The following is an 18780-nucleotide window of genomic DNA, read 5'->3' as shown; positions in this document are numbered from 1 at the left end:
CCCCTCGAGCCGACGCCCTCGGCCCCGGCCCGCCGCCTCGGGGGGGCGCCCGGCCGACGGCGGCCCTGAGGGGAGCGGGCGGGAGGCGGCGGCGGCGCGACCCCGGCACCTGCGCCCGCCGCCATCTTCCCGCGCAGCCCCGGCGCCGCCGCCGCGATGGCCAGCGTCTCGTACCACATCTCCAGCCTGCTGGAGAAGATGACCTCCACGGACAAGGACTTCAGGTGCGGGCGGCAGCGCCCGGGGAGGGCGTCTTGGTGCCCCGGGGGGGGGGGGGGGGGGGGGGCTGCACGGACGGGGGTTCCGCACCGGCGGGTTCCCTCCGCGCCAGGAGCGGGCACGGTGCCCCCGACCGGCTGCCGGGTACAGTCCAGCTGCGGGCGGGCAGGGTGTTTCTGTGTCCGCGGCGTTACTGGGGTTTATTTACCGTGTTCTGCCTGGGGGGCAGGTAGAGAAACTGGCGTTCCCGTCCCGCGTCGGGATTGCTGCACGGTGGGAGTGGAAGGGGGAGGAAAAGTCTGGACGGCTAGACTTGACATTCTGACTTGTTTTGCGGATGAAGAACGTCGTAGCAAAAATGCTGAAATACTTTTTAGTTTGTTTCTCCGCTAGGAGGGTGGGTGGTCACTGCGCTAGAAGGGCTGAGGCACCGCTCTGAGCACCGTGTCACCCGGGTGATAGGCGCTGCAGGGGCTGCCTCTGCTAGATTGGTTTAAGAACTACTTCTGTGGGTGGGAAAATGTGCCTCCCGGACAGTACTAGGATTCATTTATTCTCTTTATGTCAGCAGAAAATATTGACATCTTTGTAGGATTGTGTCCGGCGGCTTGATACTTAAGGCACTCCATAAAAAATTGGTAAAACTAACAAGTATGAAAGATTTCACCCATGAGCATATCGTTCTCTCACTATCAACCTGGAAGGTAACATTTGTGCCAGACTTGATATTTTGAGGTCTTTTAGAAGAGAGGGGTTAGTAATATCCTAAAAGTAGGTTGATTTTTTGCACAGGCTGCTGATGTTTTTCTGTTGTTAAAATAGGTACTTTTTTAAGAAGTCTGTGCAAGAGTAGTCGCAAAAACAGTTCAAAGAATTGACAGTTAATACTCTAAACCAGATGTGCCCAACACAGGGCATGTGTCAAGTTACAGAGGTGTTCCAGGGCCATTTCCTCCCAGCACACAGTCAAACGTGAGCCCGTTGTCTGTCCTCAGCTGCATGACTGGTTACAGGACCCGGTTTCATGTGCTTCCCTCTCACAGACGGATACATGTGCCAGTTTCCAAGGGGGCTGCGGGCAGGATGGCAGCAGGTAGCGAGTGGAAAGCTGGATGTGGTGTTGCCACGGCAGACTCTGCTCAGCCTGTGGCCATAATTGGTCATGCCTGTTTTGTGCAGATGTTGGACTGCGAGTGCAGCATAGCACCTCTTGCAGGATCGGAAATAGGCTGCACAGTGTTAACGTTACAGGGCAGAGTCCCTCTGTTTTTCCCATTTGGGTTTCGGGCTGGCTTTCTTAACACTGCAGCAGGCCCTCGTTCCCCGTGTACCCAGTTGCTACCCAAGAACGGGCTTGCAGATTGAAGACTCAAATGTGTCCCTGGCACACGAGGGCTCTTACATGCTGAACGCGTTACATCAGAGCCTAATTTAAAGTGGAGGTGTCATTTGGTAAATGAGAGGCAAGAGCTTCTCTGTGGTTCCTTTTAGACATCCATCCCTGGGCTGGGGCTAACATTAGAAAGCATCTAATACACGATAACCACACTCAGATTTCTCAGAGCCTCAGACTGCTACACCAGCACCTTTTACATTTGCTGCTCCCAGGAGGACAGACGTTTCCCAAACATCTCAATTTCCCTTTTGACATTGTCCCTGTTCGGTAATTACATTGACTAACAGTCAGCTGGGAGTTTGTTTTTCCTTCTAAGCTGGAATAAGAAATAACTGCTTGGTTTTGCTTATAGCAATCTAAATACAGTCTAGGGACCTTCTAAGGCCTAGTTTGCATGGAGTCATGACTTTATTTTTCATTTTTGGGCTTGCTAGACCTTCTCCATGTGTAGGATCATACTATCATTGCTAAATAAGCCAGAAAGAACAGTCTCAAGTATGTTCTGAGACCCCAGACTGGTTTACCTAGGCCAGGCAATTGCTGAAAAAAACCCACCATGACTTTTTTACTTTAGCATTGTTAACTGATTTAGTGACTGACAAAAAATACACAAGTGGGTGCCAATTTTAGAGTTTTAGTTTACACCATTCCTGTTAGGTATTTTAAGGAGAGGAGGGAACATACATTTCTCATTTTCACAGGTTCCTTTGCTAAAGTCTTTTCACCAGCTACCTCTATCTGAGTTTCCCACTTGTAAGATAAAGTAAAAATTCTTTGTACCTTATTTTTCAGGCCAGTGTAAAGGGTTGCAAGTTACTCTTTGAAAATGTGTTTTCTTACAAGGACTGGTTGTCAAGTTTCATCCAGAGTGACGTGAAGGAAGCGCCTTTGTGTCCGTGGATCAGCCAAGCCACTGTTGCTGTATGTTCTTGCAGGTTTATGGCCACAAACGACCTGATGATGGAACTGCAGAAAGATTCGATAAAACTAGATGAAGACAGCGAGAAAAAGGTGGTGAAAATGCTTTTGAAATTGCTGGAGGACAAAAATGGGGAAGTTCAGAACCTTGCTGTCAAGTGGTAAGAGCCTCGGCAGTAATGACCCTATTCCCCAGCAGGGATAGAGCTGGCGCAGGCGGCAGAGGGTGCTCAGCGTGGAGCCTGGCCCGGCGGTGGAGGCACCTTCCTCGAACCTCCCTCTGCAGGGGCTTGGCCGCTCGCACCAGGCACAGCGGTTTGTTTCTGTTGATATCCAGAAAGGGCGAGCATAGGGGTGTCTTTGTAGAACCAGCAGGTGGTTTTGGAAGTAGTTCAGTGTTTGTGCTATGGATCTTACCTTATCAAAAGTAGCGTGCCCAAGATGTTATTTCTTCAGAGAGAAGCCCGGGTTAAAATTTTGGGAATCGAATTCCTCTCCTTTCTCGGGCTTTGAAATCCAGCACTGAATTTCCCAGTGGTCCTGTCTTTGACAGGGGTGGCACTAAACACGGGCAGCCCTTCAAAAGTGGCGTTTGAGTTTCAGGTCCCAATCCTACTCTTCAAGGGCATTTTCATTAAAGGTTATAATGCACTTGGGTTTTTTCACCCACTTCGACTCCAAGTGTAGCCTGTGCCGTTGCTTTGCCTTTGACCGTTTTTTTTTTTTTTAATCCAAATGAAAAAGGCAGAGGGTTCCTTTATGACTGAATCATCTGATGAAGTGATCCTCTACTGACATGTTCTTTCCCGTCTCGTTCCCCCAGCGTGTCTAAATCAAGTGTTCATTCTAGAAAGGCAACTGAATGGGTCAGTTCAGGCACAGGGCTCCGCAAAGGTGGGCCATTTAAAGACAACTGTGGGTTCCTGTATGCTTTACTGCTGTGGATCTTACTCATATTCCCCCCTTTTTAACCACATTCTGCTTCTCTCCCTGTACTTTCCCTGTGACCTTTGGCCCTTTCTTTTTGATTCCCACTGTCACGGCTTTTTCTGGACCTGTTCCTGTCTATGCCTGCTTTGTGTTTGTTTATTCTGTTTTTTAAAGCAAAGTGGTTGTAAGTACAACATTTTGTAAGCAAAATTTTTTGTTTGGTTTTTTTTTTTCCCCGAAACCTGACTGTAGATTTTACCATTACTCTGTGTAACGTGGTTGCTTTAGTCCAGATTCTTTGTCTCATGATTTCTGAGCTGCTCCTTCCAGTAAGATCTTAACTGGCCTCATGTTTGCAGTAGCTGATGTGAAATGTCTTCCTACAAATCTGATCTAAAATCCACTGCAGTCTGATCCAGAGTTAACTGAGGCAACAATGCAGGGTCCATAAGCCTGGGGACACGGCGTGTGCTGCAGGGTATCAGTGCTCGGTACCGGTGTTCTGGTAATATTTGCACTTGAGGCTGAGCTGCCCTTCAGGAGGAGTGAGCCTGAGCATCCCTCCTGATGGTGGAGACATCCTCTTCCATCCCTGACTGGCTTCTCCTCCCACAGCCTGGGCCCGCTGGTTGGCAAAGTGAAGGAGTACCAGGTGGAGACCATCGTGGATACGCTGTGTACCAACATGTTGTCGGACAAGGAGCAGCTGCGGGATATCTCCAGCATTGGCCTGAAAACGGTCATCTCTGAGCTGCCGCCAGCTTCTGCAGGTAAAGCGCCCATCCCTGATTGTCAGACTGGGGTATGTTCAATTGGGAAACGGAGGAAGGCGTGTCGTTCAGAGCCTGAAAGTTACAGATTCTGTATTCACCTGCTAGAGGACAACTAGTGAAATCAGGAGAGACCGTAGAAGCTGAGGCACCGATGTTATTAAAGATGGGGTGAAATGAAAACTTCAGCTGGTCGCCCGGGGGATACTTAGGCCTGAAACTGCATCTGAGTTCTTGGAGCAACCCATCGATGTGTGCGGCAGTCCTAAAGCCTTCAGCGTGCGTCAGGGCACTGCTGTTCAGTCGGTCTGGCGGGGCCATCGGTCCCCACGTCAGCAATGCCACTACCCTCTGCGGTCTCCGCAGTGCCAGCACTGCACCACCTCCCGTCCGCAGCCCAGCGGGACCAGGTCTTCTGCCTGCCTCAGCCACCCTGGCTGCTGCTCCTGGGTTGAGAAATACGCATCCCAAAAATGCACCGGCTATTCAGGAGACACCCGAGGCTCACAGAGATTTAAGTTTCCTCTGCAGCCATCTCCTGTGTCCGTTGTTCCTTCCTGGCAGGTGGCTGTGGCAGTGCTGCCAGGCTGCTGGATTTTAGGGTGGGAGGAGAACTAGAGTTAGTATGCAAACACTTGCTGAACTCCTCTCTCCATTTCTGCAAAATGTTACGCCTTTGAGAAACACCCTTTCAGAATTCTTTATTTAACATCAACACATGAACTGAAGCTGTTTTAGGGTAGCGACAGATAAGTCATCTCCTTAAGGGTTGGGATTGACACTGTGTGAGTAGAAGGCAGCAAAAGCAGCGTGGGTTTGCTGCAAAAGGAAAAGTTGGACATCTGCCCCTGTCCAAGAGGCAGCGTGTGCCCGAGGCAGGCTCCTTTGTCGGTGTTGTACAGCAGTTAATGGTGCTCCTAGGATGTTCCACTTTTGCTTTATCTCTGTTGCATCACGGAGGTTGTTCAGAACGTGTGGGAGCAATTGTCCCTTTCTCTGAAACTTTTGTGGAATTTAAAGCTGTTTATGCTTTGCACTGAACCAACTGGGGAAAAAACCCACAACAAAAATCAGTATTGGGACAGGCACACCCCAGCACAAAGATTAAACTGATATCGAGACGTTGATCTGGAGTGCAGGAGACTGAGGTTCTAGATTGGTTGTAACCTGAACACGTTCTTGAACCGGGGTTCTATATTATTTTGAGACAGATTTATCTAGTTCTACCCTTAAATTTCATCATGGAGCTGACAAAGTTTCTGTCAAGACTGCTCTTCCTACCAAGAAAACCTCAGTTTGTTGAAATGGAACATTTTCAAGTTAAAAATGGGGGAAAAATGCCAGAAACTTCTATCCAGCTCTACTCCCTGCATTGCATGGGCCTAGGAGCTGCCTGTGCAACAGCCAGGGTGTTTAAGGGTAAAAGACACTCTGAGAAGAGAAGCTTCTACCAAATAGTTCATGATCACACCGCCGAGGAAGTTACCTTGCCGTCTGCAGCGTGCATCCACCATCTCAAACAAAAGCTAGTTGACTGCTGTTCTGGGTAGGTCTCCCAGTGGTGATTTCTTTTTTTTTTTTAATGTAGGAGGGATTGAATGGTTCTCAGCAGTAAAAAGACTTCTTTTTAACTGACAGTGGGGGAAAAATCTCTCTCCTGCAGGCTCCACCATGACAGCAAATGTGTGCAAAAAGATCACAGCCCAGCTGACAGGAGCCATTGGCAAGCAGGAGGATGTCTCTGTGCAGCTGGAGGCTCTTGACATCCTGTCAGATATGCTGAGCAGGTACCAAAGGATTTCCTTCTGGCAGCCTTGTACTGCAGGGGGCTGCATGTATGCGCTTGCTTTTGATTTCTGTATTTCCCTAATCCTACTACAAGGACTTAAAAATAAAGGATTTGGGTTGGCTGCCACTGGGGAATATCTAGCAGAGCAGCTTCCCCAGCAGGGGTGAGAGATGACACGCTGAGCCCTTCTGTGCTTGGGAACAGCAGTAACACTGGTGACAGATCCCAGGGAGGCTCGGTCCAAACACATGTGGGGAGGGAGAGGGCAGAGCAGGGAAGTTTATTTTAGCCCTGTGAGCTGATGGCACATGCATTTTTTTCCCTGGCTGTCTCTTTCTCCTGTTACCTGAGTCAGAGTGACAGTGTCGTGTGTCACTGCACGCAGGAAATGACCGACAGACCCCCGGGTCATGCAGAAGGACACACTCAAACTCCTCTGTGATGGAGACAAATCACCTCTCCCTGTGTTCTCCAGAGCAAGTCAGTGTTCAGACCAAAATGCCAAACCCACCCTTTTCCTCCCCCTCCCCACGACATGCATGAGGTCTTCATAGCTGAAGGATATTCGCGTTTTTTGCTGGCAAGAGGGCTTTGTCTCTGAAGCTTTTACTTTCAACTTCTGCCTTGTTCTGTTGATTGCAGACTAGGGGGGACGCTCTACTCTTTCCATTCCTCCATCCTGAACTGCCTCCTACCCCAGCTGACGAGCCCCAGGCTGGCAGTACGTAAAAGGGCCATCATTGCCTTGGGTCACCTTGTCTTGACCTGCAGCGGAAGCATCTTCGCAGAGCTCACCGAGCATCTGCTTGCTGAGCTGAAGAGGAACGAGTCTACTTCCACTACCAGGACATACATTCAGTGTGTCGCTGGCATGAGTAGGCAGGCTGGACACCGCATAGGTAGGATGAGCCGCTTGAAATGACGCTGGGAAACATGCATGGCGTGTGCTTTAGAGCAGCTCCTGACAGTGGTAAGAGCGTGCTCGCTCTGTTCCTAACGTATGAGTGGCTTGTGCTTTGTGATTCCCTCTGTGGTCCTGACCTGGCTTTCTGATCTCCACTTGGAAGGGAGGAGACACCAGAGGAACTCTCTGGCTGCCCTTCTGTAGTGATTTCATCTCAAGGTCTTGGAGCACCTTCTTGGTCTGAATTAACACCTCTGTGAATTAGGTCAGTGGATTCACCCCATTTTAAATGAGAGGAGAAATGGAGGGCAGCATATCGTATTACTTGCCTAAAAGATCTGCCAGAGCTGAGATTAGGTCCTAGAAGATCTCTAATCACAGCTCTTGCCATGATAAATCCCAACGAGGGTCTGAAGACAGGGAGCTGGGGTTGCCTGCTGAAAATCCCTGCAAGGCTGGTCTTTGGTGGGCTGCTGGCTCCCTGCCCGTGAGGCCCGGGGGGGGAATGCTCTGCCAGGCACACAAAGGAAGCGGCAGGTGGCTGAGCAGTTAGCTGCTCGGATGAGTGAAGGCTGGAAAGATTTTTCACTGCTGCTTCCTTTGTCTTTCCCAGGAGAACATCTGGAGAAGATAATTCCTCTGATTGTTCAGTACTGTAATGTGGAAGATGACGAGCTGAGAGAGTACTGCTTTCAGGCCTTCGAGTCTTTTGTGAGAAGGTGTGTGCCCTTGAGGAACAGCTGCTCACCACCCTGTGCCTCAGTGTCCTCCTGGTGTGAATATCTAGACGTTCAGCATCCAGGGCCGAGTACCTTCCTATGCGCCTTCCTGTTGGGAAAGACAGCTCACAGATGAAATCTCTTCTTCACATGCAGAGCTGGGCTTGAGTTATGAGCTATTTTACCTCAACATGTGAGACTGCGTTTCTGTATTGGTTTTGCAGGAGCAGGAGTTGTCCTTGTCCTTGGAGGGCTCCTCAGCAAGAGGGAGCTGCCTCACTCCTGCTGTGTGGAGGGAGTGGGAGGCAGGAAGGGAGCTCAGGCAGAAGAGCTGCTGAGCTGCAGCTCTCGTGTTGTTTGGTCAAATGTTTACTGCTTGTCTTGGAAAAGGAGCTCTGCGAGCTGCCAAGGTTTTCTCCCATGAAGGGAGGATTCAGCCAGGTGGTGAAGGCAATTTATTATTTTTCCTTACAGAAGTCATTGCATCCTCCCCAGGGGAATGTGGTCTTGCTTCGTGCACAGCAGGAGGGAGCAGCTCTGGTTTAACTCATGCTAGCAAAATGTTCATATAGTCTGCAAAGCATTTGGGGATCCTTTTGAGTTTAATTGTATTATTTGGGTATTTAAAATAGCTTAGTCTTTAATTCATTAACCCTTAGGATTTGTATTTGTTGTGATAGGTGCCCAAAGGAAATTGACCCTCACCTCCCTAATGTGATGGGGTTATGTTTGAAGTACATCACCTTTGACCCAAACTACAACTATGATAATGAGGAGGAGGAAGAGGAAGAGATGATGGAAACTGAAAATGGGGAGGATGAAGAGCAAGGTGCCTGCTTGTGAGGATGACTGTGCTCAGCAGAACACTGGATTAACATTTCTCCCCTTCCTGCTTTCTCACCCTCTGTGATGTTACTTTTCAGATCTGCTTCAAGACAGTCAGTTCTTTTAAATGTGTTATTTTAATTTACCAGTGGTAATAACATAGCTGCATGTGCAAAGTTCCAGCAGTAATTCTGAGTTTGTTAGTTGTATGTTTTTCTGACAAGGTCCTCGGATCTCTCTGCCTGCCTTAGGCGACAGCGAAAACACTGAAACTTGAAGTCTGACCGAGCTTAGTGGAGAGCTGGACCCAGGAAGCACAGTTTTTCCTGTGCCTGCAGAGTGCAGAAGTTTCTTAGAGCACATCCAGCAAGCAGCCAGGCTTAACACTGGAGATCCTGAGGAGCAACCGCTTTGCCCTGCTGATGGTTGGAAACGCTCCCTTGTGCTGCCAGAGGTGCCGGCGCTGCTTGCAGCCGGCCAGGCAGACCTCGGACCCCTGCTCCGAGTAGCTGACTTGGCAGGCACGGGTTGTTCTTCAAGGGGAGGTGTGAACGCTGCTGTTCTTGCTGCTTTCGGGCTTGTCCTGGTTTCAGGTGGTGGCACCAAGCGTTTGAATGCAGCTGTAACACGGATCCGTGTCTGTCCTTGGAGTTTAGCTCTAGTAGGCTTAGGCTTATGTGAGAGCCTTTTCTAACCAGCAGCTAGCCAGCATTTGTAGCTTACTCTGGGTAGAAAAGGAGTTGGAAATCTTGGATGTGGTCTCACTGACGTACAAGACTGACAAGCTCCTGTTTGTCCTGGTCGCAGGGGAGGTCAGGCAAGCAAGCAGCACTTCCAGGCTGCAGCAGCCAGCACCCCTGCCAGGGCGTGTCAGAACCATGCTGCTTTGTCAGGCTGCAGCTTTTTCTTGGGTTCTGCATTGCTGCCTCTTACCTCTGTGTCTCCTAGTCTGTTAGTAGCTTTTTTTTTTTACTACTTCATAGCAGAAGAGAGCAAAGCTACAGTCGTGAACACTTAGAAGTGCCACCACTAAAAACATCTTAGTCATCAGTGAAAGCAATCTGGTACTGTCATCAAATGAGGCCTTTCATTTATTTTCTGAATCATGTTTACTTTGAGGTGGATGTCGAGCCTTGGTCAGGTAGGAGGGGTATCTTTAATGCCTTAGACGACACTTCATAGTGTCTCTATTTACAGCTGCCGGTAGTGTGGCAGCTAAGAGCAGAAGTCAGAACAAGTACCTTGGAAGAAAGGCATTTTTGTTTCCTTTTGTGCTAATTGGGGTAGGATCCTGGCCAGTTTCCTGGAGAATATGTTAAATGTTCTGCCGATAACATGGTAAATTGTTACGCTCTTTTGTGCCTTTCAGGAATTGCTAAGACAAATATTTACGTATTTTTGGCTTTAAAATCTGGGAACCTCATTCTCCCTTCAAAACAAAAGCCTTGATGCCTGAGCTGAAGCAGCCAGTAAGGGTAGGTTTATTCTCTGTCAGCTCTTTCTTAGAACAGAAGAATCTGACACAGGGCAGCCCTGGACCATACTGGCTGGTAATGACCTCTGTAGGGACAGGCTGTTCTGGCCAACTTCATGTTCCCAGATGTGTGAGTTACTGGCATCTGTTTGTCTGGTCAGCTGGAGAGGGAAGCTCTGAGGATCAAGTGATCTTCTAGTTCTGGTTTTCTCATAATGATGTGTCTTGTCTCCCCTTGACTTCTTTCCAGAAAGCGATGATGAGTACAGTGATGATGATGACATCAGCTGGAAGGTCCGCAGGTCTGCAGCGAAGTGCCTGGAGGCCATCGTCAGCAGCCGGCACGATCTCCTTCAGGACTTCTACAAAACTCTTTCCCCGGTCTTGATAAGCAGATTCAAAGAGAGGGAGGAGAATGTCAAAGCTGACATCTTCAGCGCTTACATCGCCTTGCTGAAGCAAACGCTGCCCATCCAGAGCTGGCTGCACGCTCCAGATGCCTCTGGCAAAGACGACGTTCCCCTGACAATGCTTCAGAACCAGGTGCGTGAGGAGGTGGTGGGCTGGGTTAAATCAGAAAGCAGTGAAGAGACGTGGGTACCGTGCCGCCGGTGAATGTGCCTAGTGGTTAACCTTGGGCATACAGGTAGCTGAAGGAGCCCTTGGGCACGCCACCGGAGGGGACCAGATCCCGAGGGCTGACCGTTCCCTGTTTGTCTGCCACCATTCCCGGAGAGGGAGCGCCGAGCTCTCTCCGTACCTCTCACTAGGGTACAGCCTGCATTGCCCCCCACCGCGGGCTCTGGCACGGGTTTGCCGGTGGGCACCATACCGGTAGCCTTCGGGTGAAATGTCCATTGCCTTACAGTTACTCCAGCAGCTGCTCAGGAAACTCATTGAACACACGGTGCTAGAAACGTACCGGAGCACGTCACTGGAAGCTCAGTATGGTTTGGATCTGGTCGGCAGGCGTAGGAGAGCTCGGTTCATCGTGGCAGAACAGCCAGCGGCTTCCAGGGTAGCTTGCTGTGGTGTGCACACCGTGTGCACGTCTCTGCTGATCAAACAAGCAGTAGTGGAAGCAGGTTTTCTGACACGCTGCTTCGATTCAGAAATATGCTGGAGTGATTACAGTCAGAATAGTTTAGCCACACGTGCTGATCAGGACTCTGCCCAGCCCAGGATCCCTGCTGATGCTGGCCCACACACGGCATTAGAACATGACCAAAGAAACATTGGAAATGACCATGTGGTTATAGAACAGCACGGCCGTGAGAGCAGCTTTTTCTGGCTGGTGCTGCTGCTGACTGGCAAGCTGTTGAATCGGGAGGGTTAAAATCCCTGCCAAAATGTCATTACATCACTGATTAATCATCTTGCGTGTAGGAGATACTGATTTAAATAGCTTGCGCCTCAGCCCTGTGGTTTGTTTTTTGATTTCACTGAAGCACTGGCAGGGCGTCCAAGTTTAAATACAATGATGGGCCTAGATCCTTAAACAGCAGACCAGGAAGGAATCGTAAAACTCTAAGCTCCTATAGCAGCGTGTCCCAGTCTGATCATTTTGGTGTGTTTCTTTAAGCTTCTGTGTTAGGGGTAACATCAACTTCAGGAAAGGCTGCTTAGGAGAAGAGTAATGTCCCCTCCCACGCTTCTGTTCATGCGTCTTTCTTCACATGCACTGTCCTGTAACCTGTCCCGAGTCTGTTCTCCTCTGGCGAGCGGGTGCGCTGCCTCTTGCTGCCCCCTGTTAGTTCTCCTGGTGGTGCCTCTGGCTCAGCTGAGCAGGCTGCTCCGGGAGCACAGCTCTGCGCAGCCCTGGCAGCTAGGATGACCGGTGTGTTTCTTTCTGGTTTTCTTTTCCAAACTGCAGGTCCCCAAGATCGTCAAGGCCTTGCACAAGCAGCTCAGAGAGAAGAGTATCAAATCAAGGCAGGGTTGTTTCAGCCTCCTGACGGAACTGGCCAATGTTCTTCCTGGCTGCCTGGCAGATCACATCCCTGCGCTCGTCCCTGGTAAACTTGTCCGTGGGCTGGGGGTGGAGGAGCGGGGTTGGCTTAATCCGCTCCAAACACGTGTGCTCCTTGCCTGCCTGTTCTGGTTTTATTCCTGTGCGCCACTCTGCTCAGCGTCAGGACGTACCCATCAAGTTCTGCTCTGTGTTGATGTGCTAAACAGCTCCCAGATCAGCCCTGGCTTCTGTCTACCACTGAAGGCCGTGGTAAGAAGATCAAGTTCATGGCACAGTCCCCTGAAGAGACGCTGTTGGGAAGGCCTGTTCCAGCCTCCTTTGAAATGGGCTGGAATTACGCTGTTAGCCCGCTGAGATCAGTAACACGAGTGACGTTTTCTTTTACAAAATGCAGTGGCATTTAAAAAAAGTCATTGGTCTTGTCCAGTTATGTAATTTGCACGGCCACGTTTTTCTCTGAGCTTTCCTGCCTGGAGGCTCCTGCAGCATCCCACTGCCAAAAGGCTCATAACTGAGGTCCTGCCTTTGCTCTCGGTGGGACTGTATCGTAAATATAAAAAAAGCCTCCCGTGGTTGTCCCTGGGCCAGATACGTGCACTTCCCTCTTACGAATGAATAGATTGAAAAAAACCATTCAAGCCAAGAGGCAGGCGTGACTTCAGGGGTGGCAAGCATTGTCGTGGATGTTTCTCATTAAGTCTTTGGGGAAACTTAAATATGTGCCACAGAAATTGGACTTGAAAGCACCTCCTTTCTGCAAAGGCCAGTCGTCTTTAGTTGCGTTCCAAACAATACTAACAAGCTGTAAAACTCGATAAACATAGAGCCCTGCTTCTTGGTTGTGTTTGGGTTGTGGGTTTTTTTTTGTTAAGACTTCCAAGAGAAGAATGAAGGAGAAACTCCTGAAGGGGCACTGCTGCTGCCTGGAATGCCTGTTGTGGAGACGAGGCTTTCCCAGTCTCAGTTTCCTGCCATTTTGTCATACTTGTTTGCACTTGACCAGCCATCCCTTCTTATCTCAACCCAGAATGCTTTTTCGAACTAACTTCTTCAGAAGGTTTTGTGGCCAGGACTGCCACAAACACCAGTTATGTCTGACCTGCCGCCTCCTGGAAAGCAGGAAGTTGGCAAGGAGAGGAGCTCTCTCTGTTGGCATGGACCTTTTGGGTGGGGAGAGGAAAGAAAGAAAACCGATTCCAACTGTGTCCTTCCTTGAGGGGGAGGGGGGTATGATAACAGCCACTTGATGAAATCAGACAGCAGTCATTCTCTTCTCTTCTGCACAGGTATTGTGTTCTCCTTGGCCGATAAATCCAGCTCCTCCAACATGAGGATCGACACGCTGTCTTTCCTTCACGTTCTTCTTTGCAACCACCAGCCAGAGGTGTTTCATCCTCATATCAAAAGCCTGTTACCTCCGGTTGTGGCCTGCATTGGAGACCCCTTTTATAAGATCACTTCAGAAGCTCTGCTGGTTACTCAGCAACTTGTGAAAGTTATCAGGCCTTTGGACAAATCTTGCACTTTTGATGCCAAGCCCTACGTGAAGGACCTTTTCCCTGGTACTCTGAAGCGGCTGAAGGCAGCTGACATCGACCAGGAGGTGAAAGAGCGTGCTATCTCCTGCATGGGACAAATTATTTACAACCTGGGAGACCATTTAAGCACTGATCTCCAGCCAACCTTGAAGATATTTCTGGAGAGGCTCAAAAATGAAATCACCAGATTGACAACAGTCAAAGCATTAACCTTAATTGCTAGTTCTCCACTTAAAATAGACTTGAGACCCATTCTAGGGGAAGGTTTCCCCATTCTAGCTTCCTTCTTGAGAAAGAATCAACGTGCCTTGAAACTGAGCACTCTGACTGCTCTGGACATCCTGGTGAAGAACTACAGTGACAGCCTCAAGCCTGCCATGATAGAGTCTGTCCTGACGGAGCTGCCCGCTTTAATTACTGAGAACGACATGCACGTTTCCCAGGTGGCTATCCTGTTCCTTACTACTTTGGCCAAGGTTTATCCGTCCTGCACCTCCAAGATCAGCGGTTCAGTTCTCACTGAAATCCTTCAGCTTGTCCACTCACCTTTGCTCCAAGGAGGGGCGCTGAGCGCCATCATAGACTTCTTCCAGGCGCTGGTGCTGGCGAAGACGGCCGCCGTGGGTTACTCGGAGCTGATGAAGCAGCTGACTGCGCCTGTTTACTCCTCGGGCTCAGCGGGGGCATCCGTGACGTTGCACAAACAGGCCTATTACTCTGTGGCAAAGTGTGTGGCCGCCCTTTCCTCAGCCTGCCCAAAGGAAGCCCCTGCGATCGTCAGCCAGTTTATCCAGGATGTAAAGAGCCCCAGGTCCAGCTCTGCCGTTAAAGTGCTAGCTTTCCTTTCCCTGGCAGAGATGGGGCGCAGCACGAACCTCAGTGCTCAGAGGGAGCTCAAAGCCGTCATCCTGGAAGCGTTCACTTCCCCCAGCGAGGAGGTGAAATCCGCTGCTTCCTATGCACTGGGCAACATCAGTGTTGGAAATCTGAAGGAATATCTTCCCTTCATGCTGAAAGAGATCGGAAGCCAGCCCAAGCGACAGTACCTCCTGCTGCACTCGCTGAAGGAAGTCATCAGCTCCTCCCCGGCCGATGGCCTCAAACCTTACGTGGAAGATATCTGGGCTCTGCTTTTCAAGCACTGCGAGTGCGCGGAGGAAGGGACGCGCAACGTGGTGGCCGAGTGCTTGGGGAAGCTGACTTTGGTGAACCCTGCCGAGCTGCTGCCCCGGCTGAAGAAACAGCTGACATCAGGTACTGGCAAGGGCAATGGTGAGAGCAGGGCAACACCGCCTCTTGCTGGGAAGTCCTCTTGTCAGCTGCTGGCGGGTGCAGCAGGGAGCAAAGCCAGTCTGCAGAGGCGAGAAGGAAACAAGGGGGATCTCTGCAGGGGGGATCAGAGCAGCGCTGGCTTGCACAGGGGCGTTGGGAACAGGGGCTGCACGTGGAGATTGTGCGGGAGCAGGATTTAAACAAGGAGGTTGTTAAGACAGCGCCTCTGTTCTCTTGCCTCTGCAACGTGTGCGTGACGTGACCCAGAGTCTGCTGCGAAGTCACTGCAATGATTTGGTCTCTCGATCTTTCCCTGTTTTTTCTCTCCGTCGCAGCCTCTCCGCACGCCCGGAGCACGGTGGTGACTGCAATCAAATTCACCATCGCAGACCAGCCTCAGCCCATCGATGCTCTCCTGAAAGGCTGCATAGGTAGGCTGGCACAAACAGCAGCGGGAGACGGTGGGCGTCAGCAGCAGCTCGGGCGTTTTTCACACCTAGTGAACCTCATCTGATCCAGTTAGTTTTTATGTGTTTCTCTGCTTTTGGGCAGAGAAGAGCAACACTGCCCCAGGAGCCCTTGTTAAGTACTGCGGTGCCTTGCTCTTGGGCGTGTTCTGTTGCTGACAGAGTGTTTTAGGGAACGTGAGTTCCTTTTGCATTTAAACGTAGGATTCAAGCATCTCACGACAAGGATCTTGGAAAATACAACCTATGTTAAAAGGGTCTTACCTCTAGGGAGCCTGCACCTCAGATCTGCGGTATAAAACTGGGCCTTCTGCTTTGGAGCCAGGCTAAAACAAAACCCAGCTTCCTCGAACACCAAAGCTTCTGATTTGACTTTAGGACGAGGTAGCTAGAATCGTGCGGTTTGTTTTCATGCTTAAATGCAGGAAAGTCATGTTCCTTCCACTTACTGCATCCCAAAGGGAGGGAGGGAAGGCATCTCCAATGTCTCTGTTAGACTGTGCCCCTAGAGGTACTTTACGGTAAGTGCTTTCATAGCCAGGCTCCTTGAAATGTACTTCTAAAATACTTCCAGAACACCGCAGCGGCCCGACTGGTGTGTTCTTACCCCACAGGCGACTTCCTAAAAACCCTTCAGGATCCAGACCTGAATGTGCGACGTGTGGCTTTAGCCCTGTTTAATTCTGCTGCTCACAACAAACCTTCTTTAATCCGAGAGTTGCTAAACACGGTTCTGCCCAGCCTGTACAACGAGACGAAGGTCAGAAGGGAGCTCATCCGGGAGGTACGTCCCTAGGTCGGCTTGGGGGCGGCGCGGCACGGACTCCGTGCGTGCGAAGCCGAGATGAAGCTGTCGCCCTGTCTGCTGTTAGGTGACCGCGGTGGTTTTTTTCTCGTTTAAGGTAGAAATGGGGCCGTTCAAGCACACAGTGGATGACGGCCTTGACGTGAGGAAGGCTGCTTTTGAATGCATGTACACACTGCTGGAGAGCTGCCTTGACCGACTGGATATCTACGAGTACCTGAACCACGTGGAGGATGGACTGAAGGATCACTATGACATTCGGGTGAGTGCTGAGCTTTGACTGCCGGAGGGTGGTGACGTCACTGGTGTCATTCGTGCTCCGGGGGCCTGGGGTTGAAGGGAGCTGGTGTGTCGCCACAGCACAGCGCGCTCCTGCCCTGCGGTTCCTGTGCTCTGCGGCTGCGGCAGCCTCTCACCTGGCACTGGCTACCTCCAGTTTGACTGTGGTGGCCTTGGAAACGCAACCTGGACGTAGCTGGTTTTGTGGGAGATTTACCAAAGCCTAAAATAAATTCGTTCTGCCTTTAAGCTTATGGTTGTCACTTGCGCAGCGGGGCCAGTGACGCTGTGTTAAAAAAGGTTTAGCACTGTCACTGCCGATGGCCTCACAGCTTAGTCGGAAGCGCTACGTCCCTTCCGTACTGTCGCTTGCTTTCCCTCCCCGCAGCCCTGGGCGCAGTCCCCGTTCCTCTCGGGCTGCCGGCCCTTCACAGCCACCGAGAGCGCGGCACCACGCGCCCCTGAGGCTGGCGCCCAACTGGGCAGCTCCTGCGCCTTGGCTGCCAGCGGGGGCGTCTCGAATACCACCGAGGCTCTTACCAAAATCCCTCGCACAAGTGCAGAGCCACTCACCACCGCGTGGGTACAGCGTGACACCCCAGGGAGAACACCCGCGCTCTAGGCCTGCGGGTCGGAGGGCGCAGGGAAGCGACGCCCGTTTTCTCTCTCCTCCCGTGTCCAGATGCTGACGTTCATCATGTTGGCCCGGCTGTCCACGCTCTGTCCCAGCGCCGTGCTGCAGCGGCTCGAGCGACTGATCGAGCCGCTCCGGGCAACTTGCTCCACGAAGGTAAGATCGGGCAGAGAGCGCAGCACGTGGGAGCGGGTTCTGCCCCAAAGCCACCTCTGCCGTTGGCCTTCTCTGTCACTGCTGCTGCGTGGCCTGCTCCCCGCTCTCCTCCGGCTGGCAGACAGTCTGCCCGCTCCGTCCCTGCTGGCGTGCCCGGTTCTTTGTGCCTGTACTGTCTTTTCTCAACGCAACTGAAAACGGTGCTTTGGATTGGCAGGTGAAAGCTGGTTCCGTGAAACAGGAGTTTGAGAAGCAGGATGAGCTGAAGCGATCCGCCATGAGAGCGGTAGCTGCTCTCCTGACCATCCCTGAAGTAGAGAAAAGTCCAGCGATGGCCGAGTTTTCGTCTCAGATCAGATCCAATCCTGAAATGGCGTCGCTTTTTGAGAGCATTCAGAAAGATTCTGCTTCCCTACCCACCCCGGAGTCGATGGACATGAGCTAAGATCTGCCAGTTCACTGCCACTGTCCTGCCCTCGCAACGCATCAACCCAACGGAGACGCTCGGCGGGCCAGGGCAGAACGTCCCCGAGCTGCGACTTGCAAGTCACTGGGTGCCGCCGGGAGGAAAGGGCTGGTGCCAGCAGCCGCCTGGCTGAACTGTACCGGTACAGGAGAGGAGGGAGATGTGTCCCGGTGCAGGGGAGGGGTCGGAAGATGGGTGGGCTCATTTTTCAGCAAGTTTTGAAGGGGCGTACAAAGCAATCGAGATTGAGCGTGGTTCCGTGAGAAACGGGAACCACTGCCTGCAGTATTTCCTGACCGCAGTACAAAGAAAAATCGTTTAAAATGGGTTTTTTTAACCACTGCACATGCACTTTCTCCCCCAAGTCGCCTGAAGAATGTATTTGTATTGTTTCACTAAATAACATGGCTGAAAACTAGAAGTCACATCTTTCATTAGTGACAAGCACCATAAGGACAGGCCCCGTGACAAAAAGCAGGGACTTGCAGTGGCCCAGCTGCAGGGGCAGCGTTACCCCCCCACCCCCCAGCTGGAGTTCAGGCCATGGAACGGGCACCGATTGTGTGGTGCTTTGGCGGCGCTGGGGGGACACGAAGCGATTGACCTTGCTTGCCTTCTGCTTTTAGGGTTTTGAGTGCAGCGTACCTCAGCCAGCCGCCTTCCAAGAGAGGACTGCTCGATTGCGTGACAGTAACGAACCTCACTGAGCTGCTCTTTTGTGTTTAACTCTGGCTTAACTTTCCCCCTGTGAGCAGCTCCGTGTTTGTGGGGAGCGACCAGCCGTGAAGGCCGAGATCTGGTCGCTGAACAGCAGCAGCCGTTGTGGGGAAGCAGGCGTTGGCAGCGGGAGCAATGCAAGGCACCTGCCGGAGGTGCAGGCACACGGGCAGCCCCCTCCTGTCAGCGGCTGTCATGTTCAGATCCTGCTGGGCACGGGGGGGGGGGAAAAAGCCCTCGCAGTCAGGGAGGATGTAACAGCAAGTTAAGAGAACCGTGACACACTCCTAGTAGCCACGGAGCTGTAACAAGCTTTCCTTTCCCCTTTTTTGACAGAGTGGTTGATGTGAAGAGTATTTATAGTGCTGTGTGAAAGTGCAGCCCTTGCTGGAAGGGTTAACAAATAAAAATGTACTTGTGAAGCTGTGTGCACTCCCGCGTTCATCAGCTATGGCAGTGACACTGCAAGTCGCTGCCACGAGCGAGCACGCTGCTACGAGTCTGCCCTGGGGCAGCCGGGCTCACGCCAG

General features: G+C 51.4%; 1 protein-coding gene across 1 annotated transcript; it reads left to right on the top strand.

Annotated features, from left to right (window-relative positions):
• The first annotated feature begins 156 nt into the window (after nucleotides 1-156).
• LOC104353944 (cullin-associated NEDD8-dissociated protein 1) lies at nucleotides 157-18672 on the top strand. Its single transcript, XM_086469777.1, has 15 exons — nucleotides 157-224; nucleotides 2551-2694; nucleotides 4079-4233; nucleotides 5897-6020; nucleotides 6665-6921; nucleotides 7540-7645; nucleotides 8326-8474; nucleotides 10195-10487; nucleotides 11818-11959; nucleotides 13203-14708; nucleotides 15062-15157; nucleotides 15808-15977; nucleotides 16096-16260; nucleotides 16960-17067; nucleotides 17285-18672. Exons 1-15 carry the CDS (start codon nucleotides 157-159, stop codon nucleotides 17510-17512), a joined length of 3711 nt encoding a protein of 1236 aa, XP_086325903.1. The 3' UTR covers nucleotides 17513-18672.
• Nucleotides 18673-18780: the final 108 nt, after the last annotated feature.

The sequence above is a fragment of the Leptosomus discolor genome, chromosome 9, assembly GCF_034619465.1.
Source record: "Leptosomus discolor isolate bLepDis1 chromosome 9, bLepDis1.hap2, whole genome shotgun sequence".
NCBI classification, from domain to species: domain Eukaryota; kingdom Metazoa; phylum Chordata; class Aves; order Leptosomiformes; family Leptosomidae; genus Leptosomus; species Leptosomus discolor.
This window is presented reverse-complemented; position numbering and strand designations above follow the sequence as displayed.

Bases quoted from the DNA above. Each gene is read 5' to 3' on its own strand.
- LOC104353944 (XM_086469777.1), top strand. From the start codon at position 157: ATGGCCAGCGTCTCGTACCACATCTCCAGCCTGCTGGAGAAGATGACC. The intron at 6,021-6,664 runs GTACCAAAGGAT...TGTTGATTGCAG, and splicing joins CTGTCAGATATGCTGAGCAG to ACTAGGGGGGACGCTCTACT. The intron at 11,960-13,202 runs GTAAACTTGTCC...TCTTCTGCACAG, and splicing joins CATCCCTGCGCTCGTCCCTG to GTATTGTGTTCTCCTTGGCC.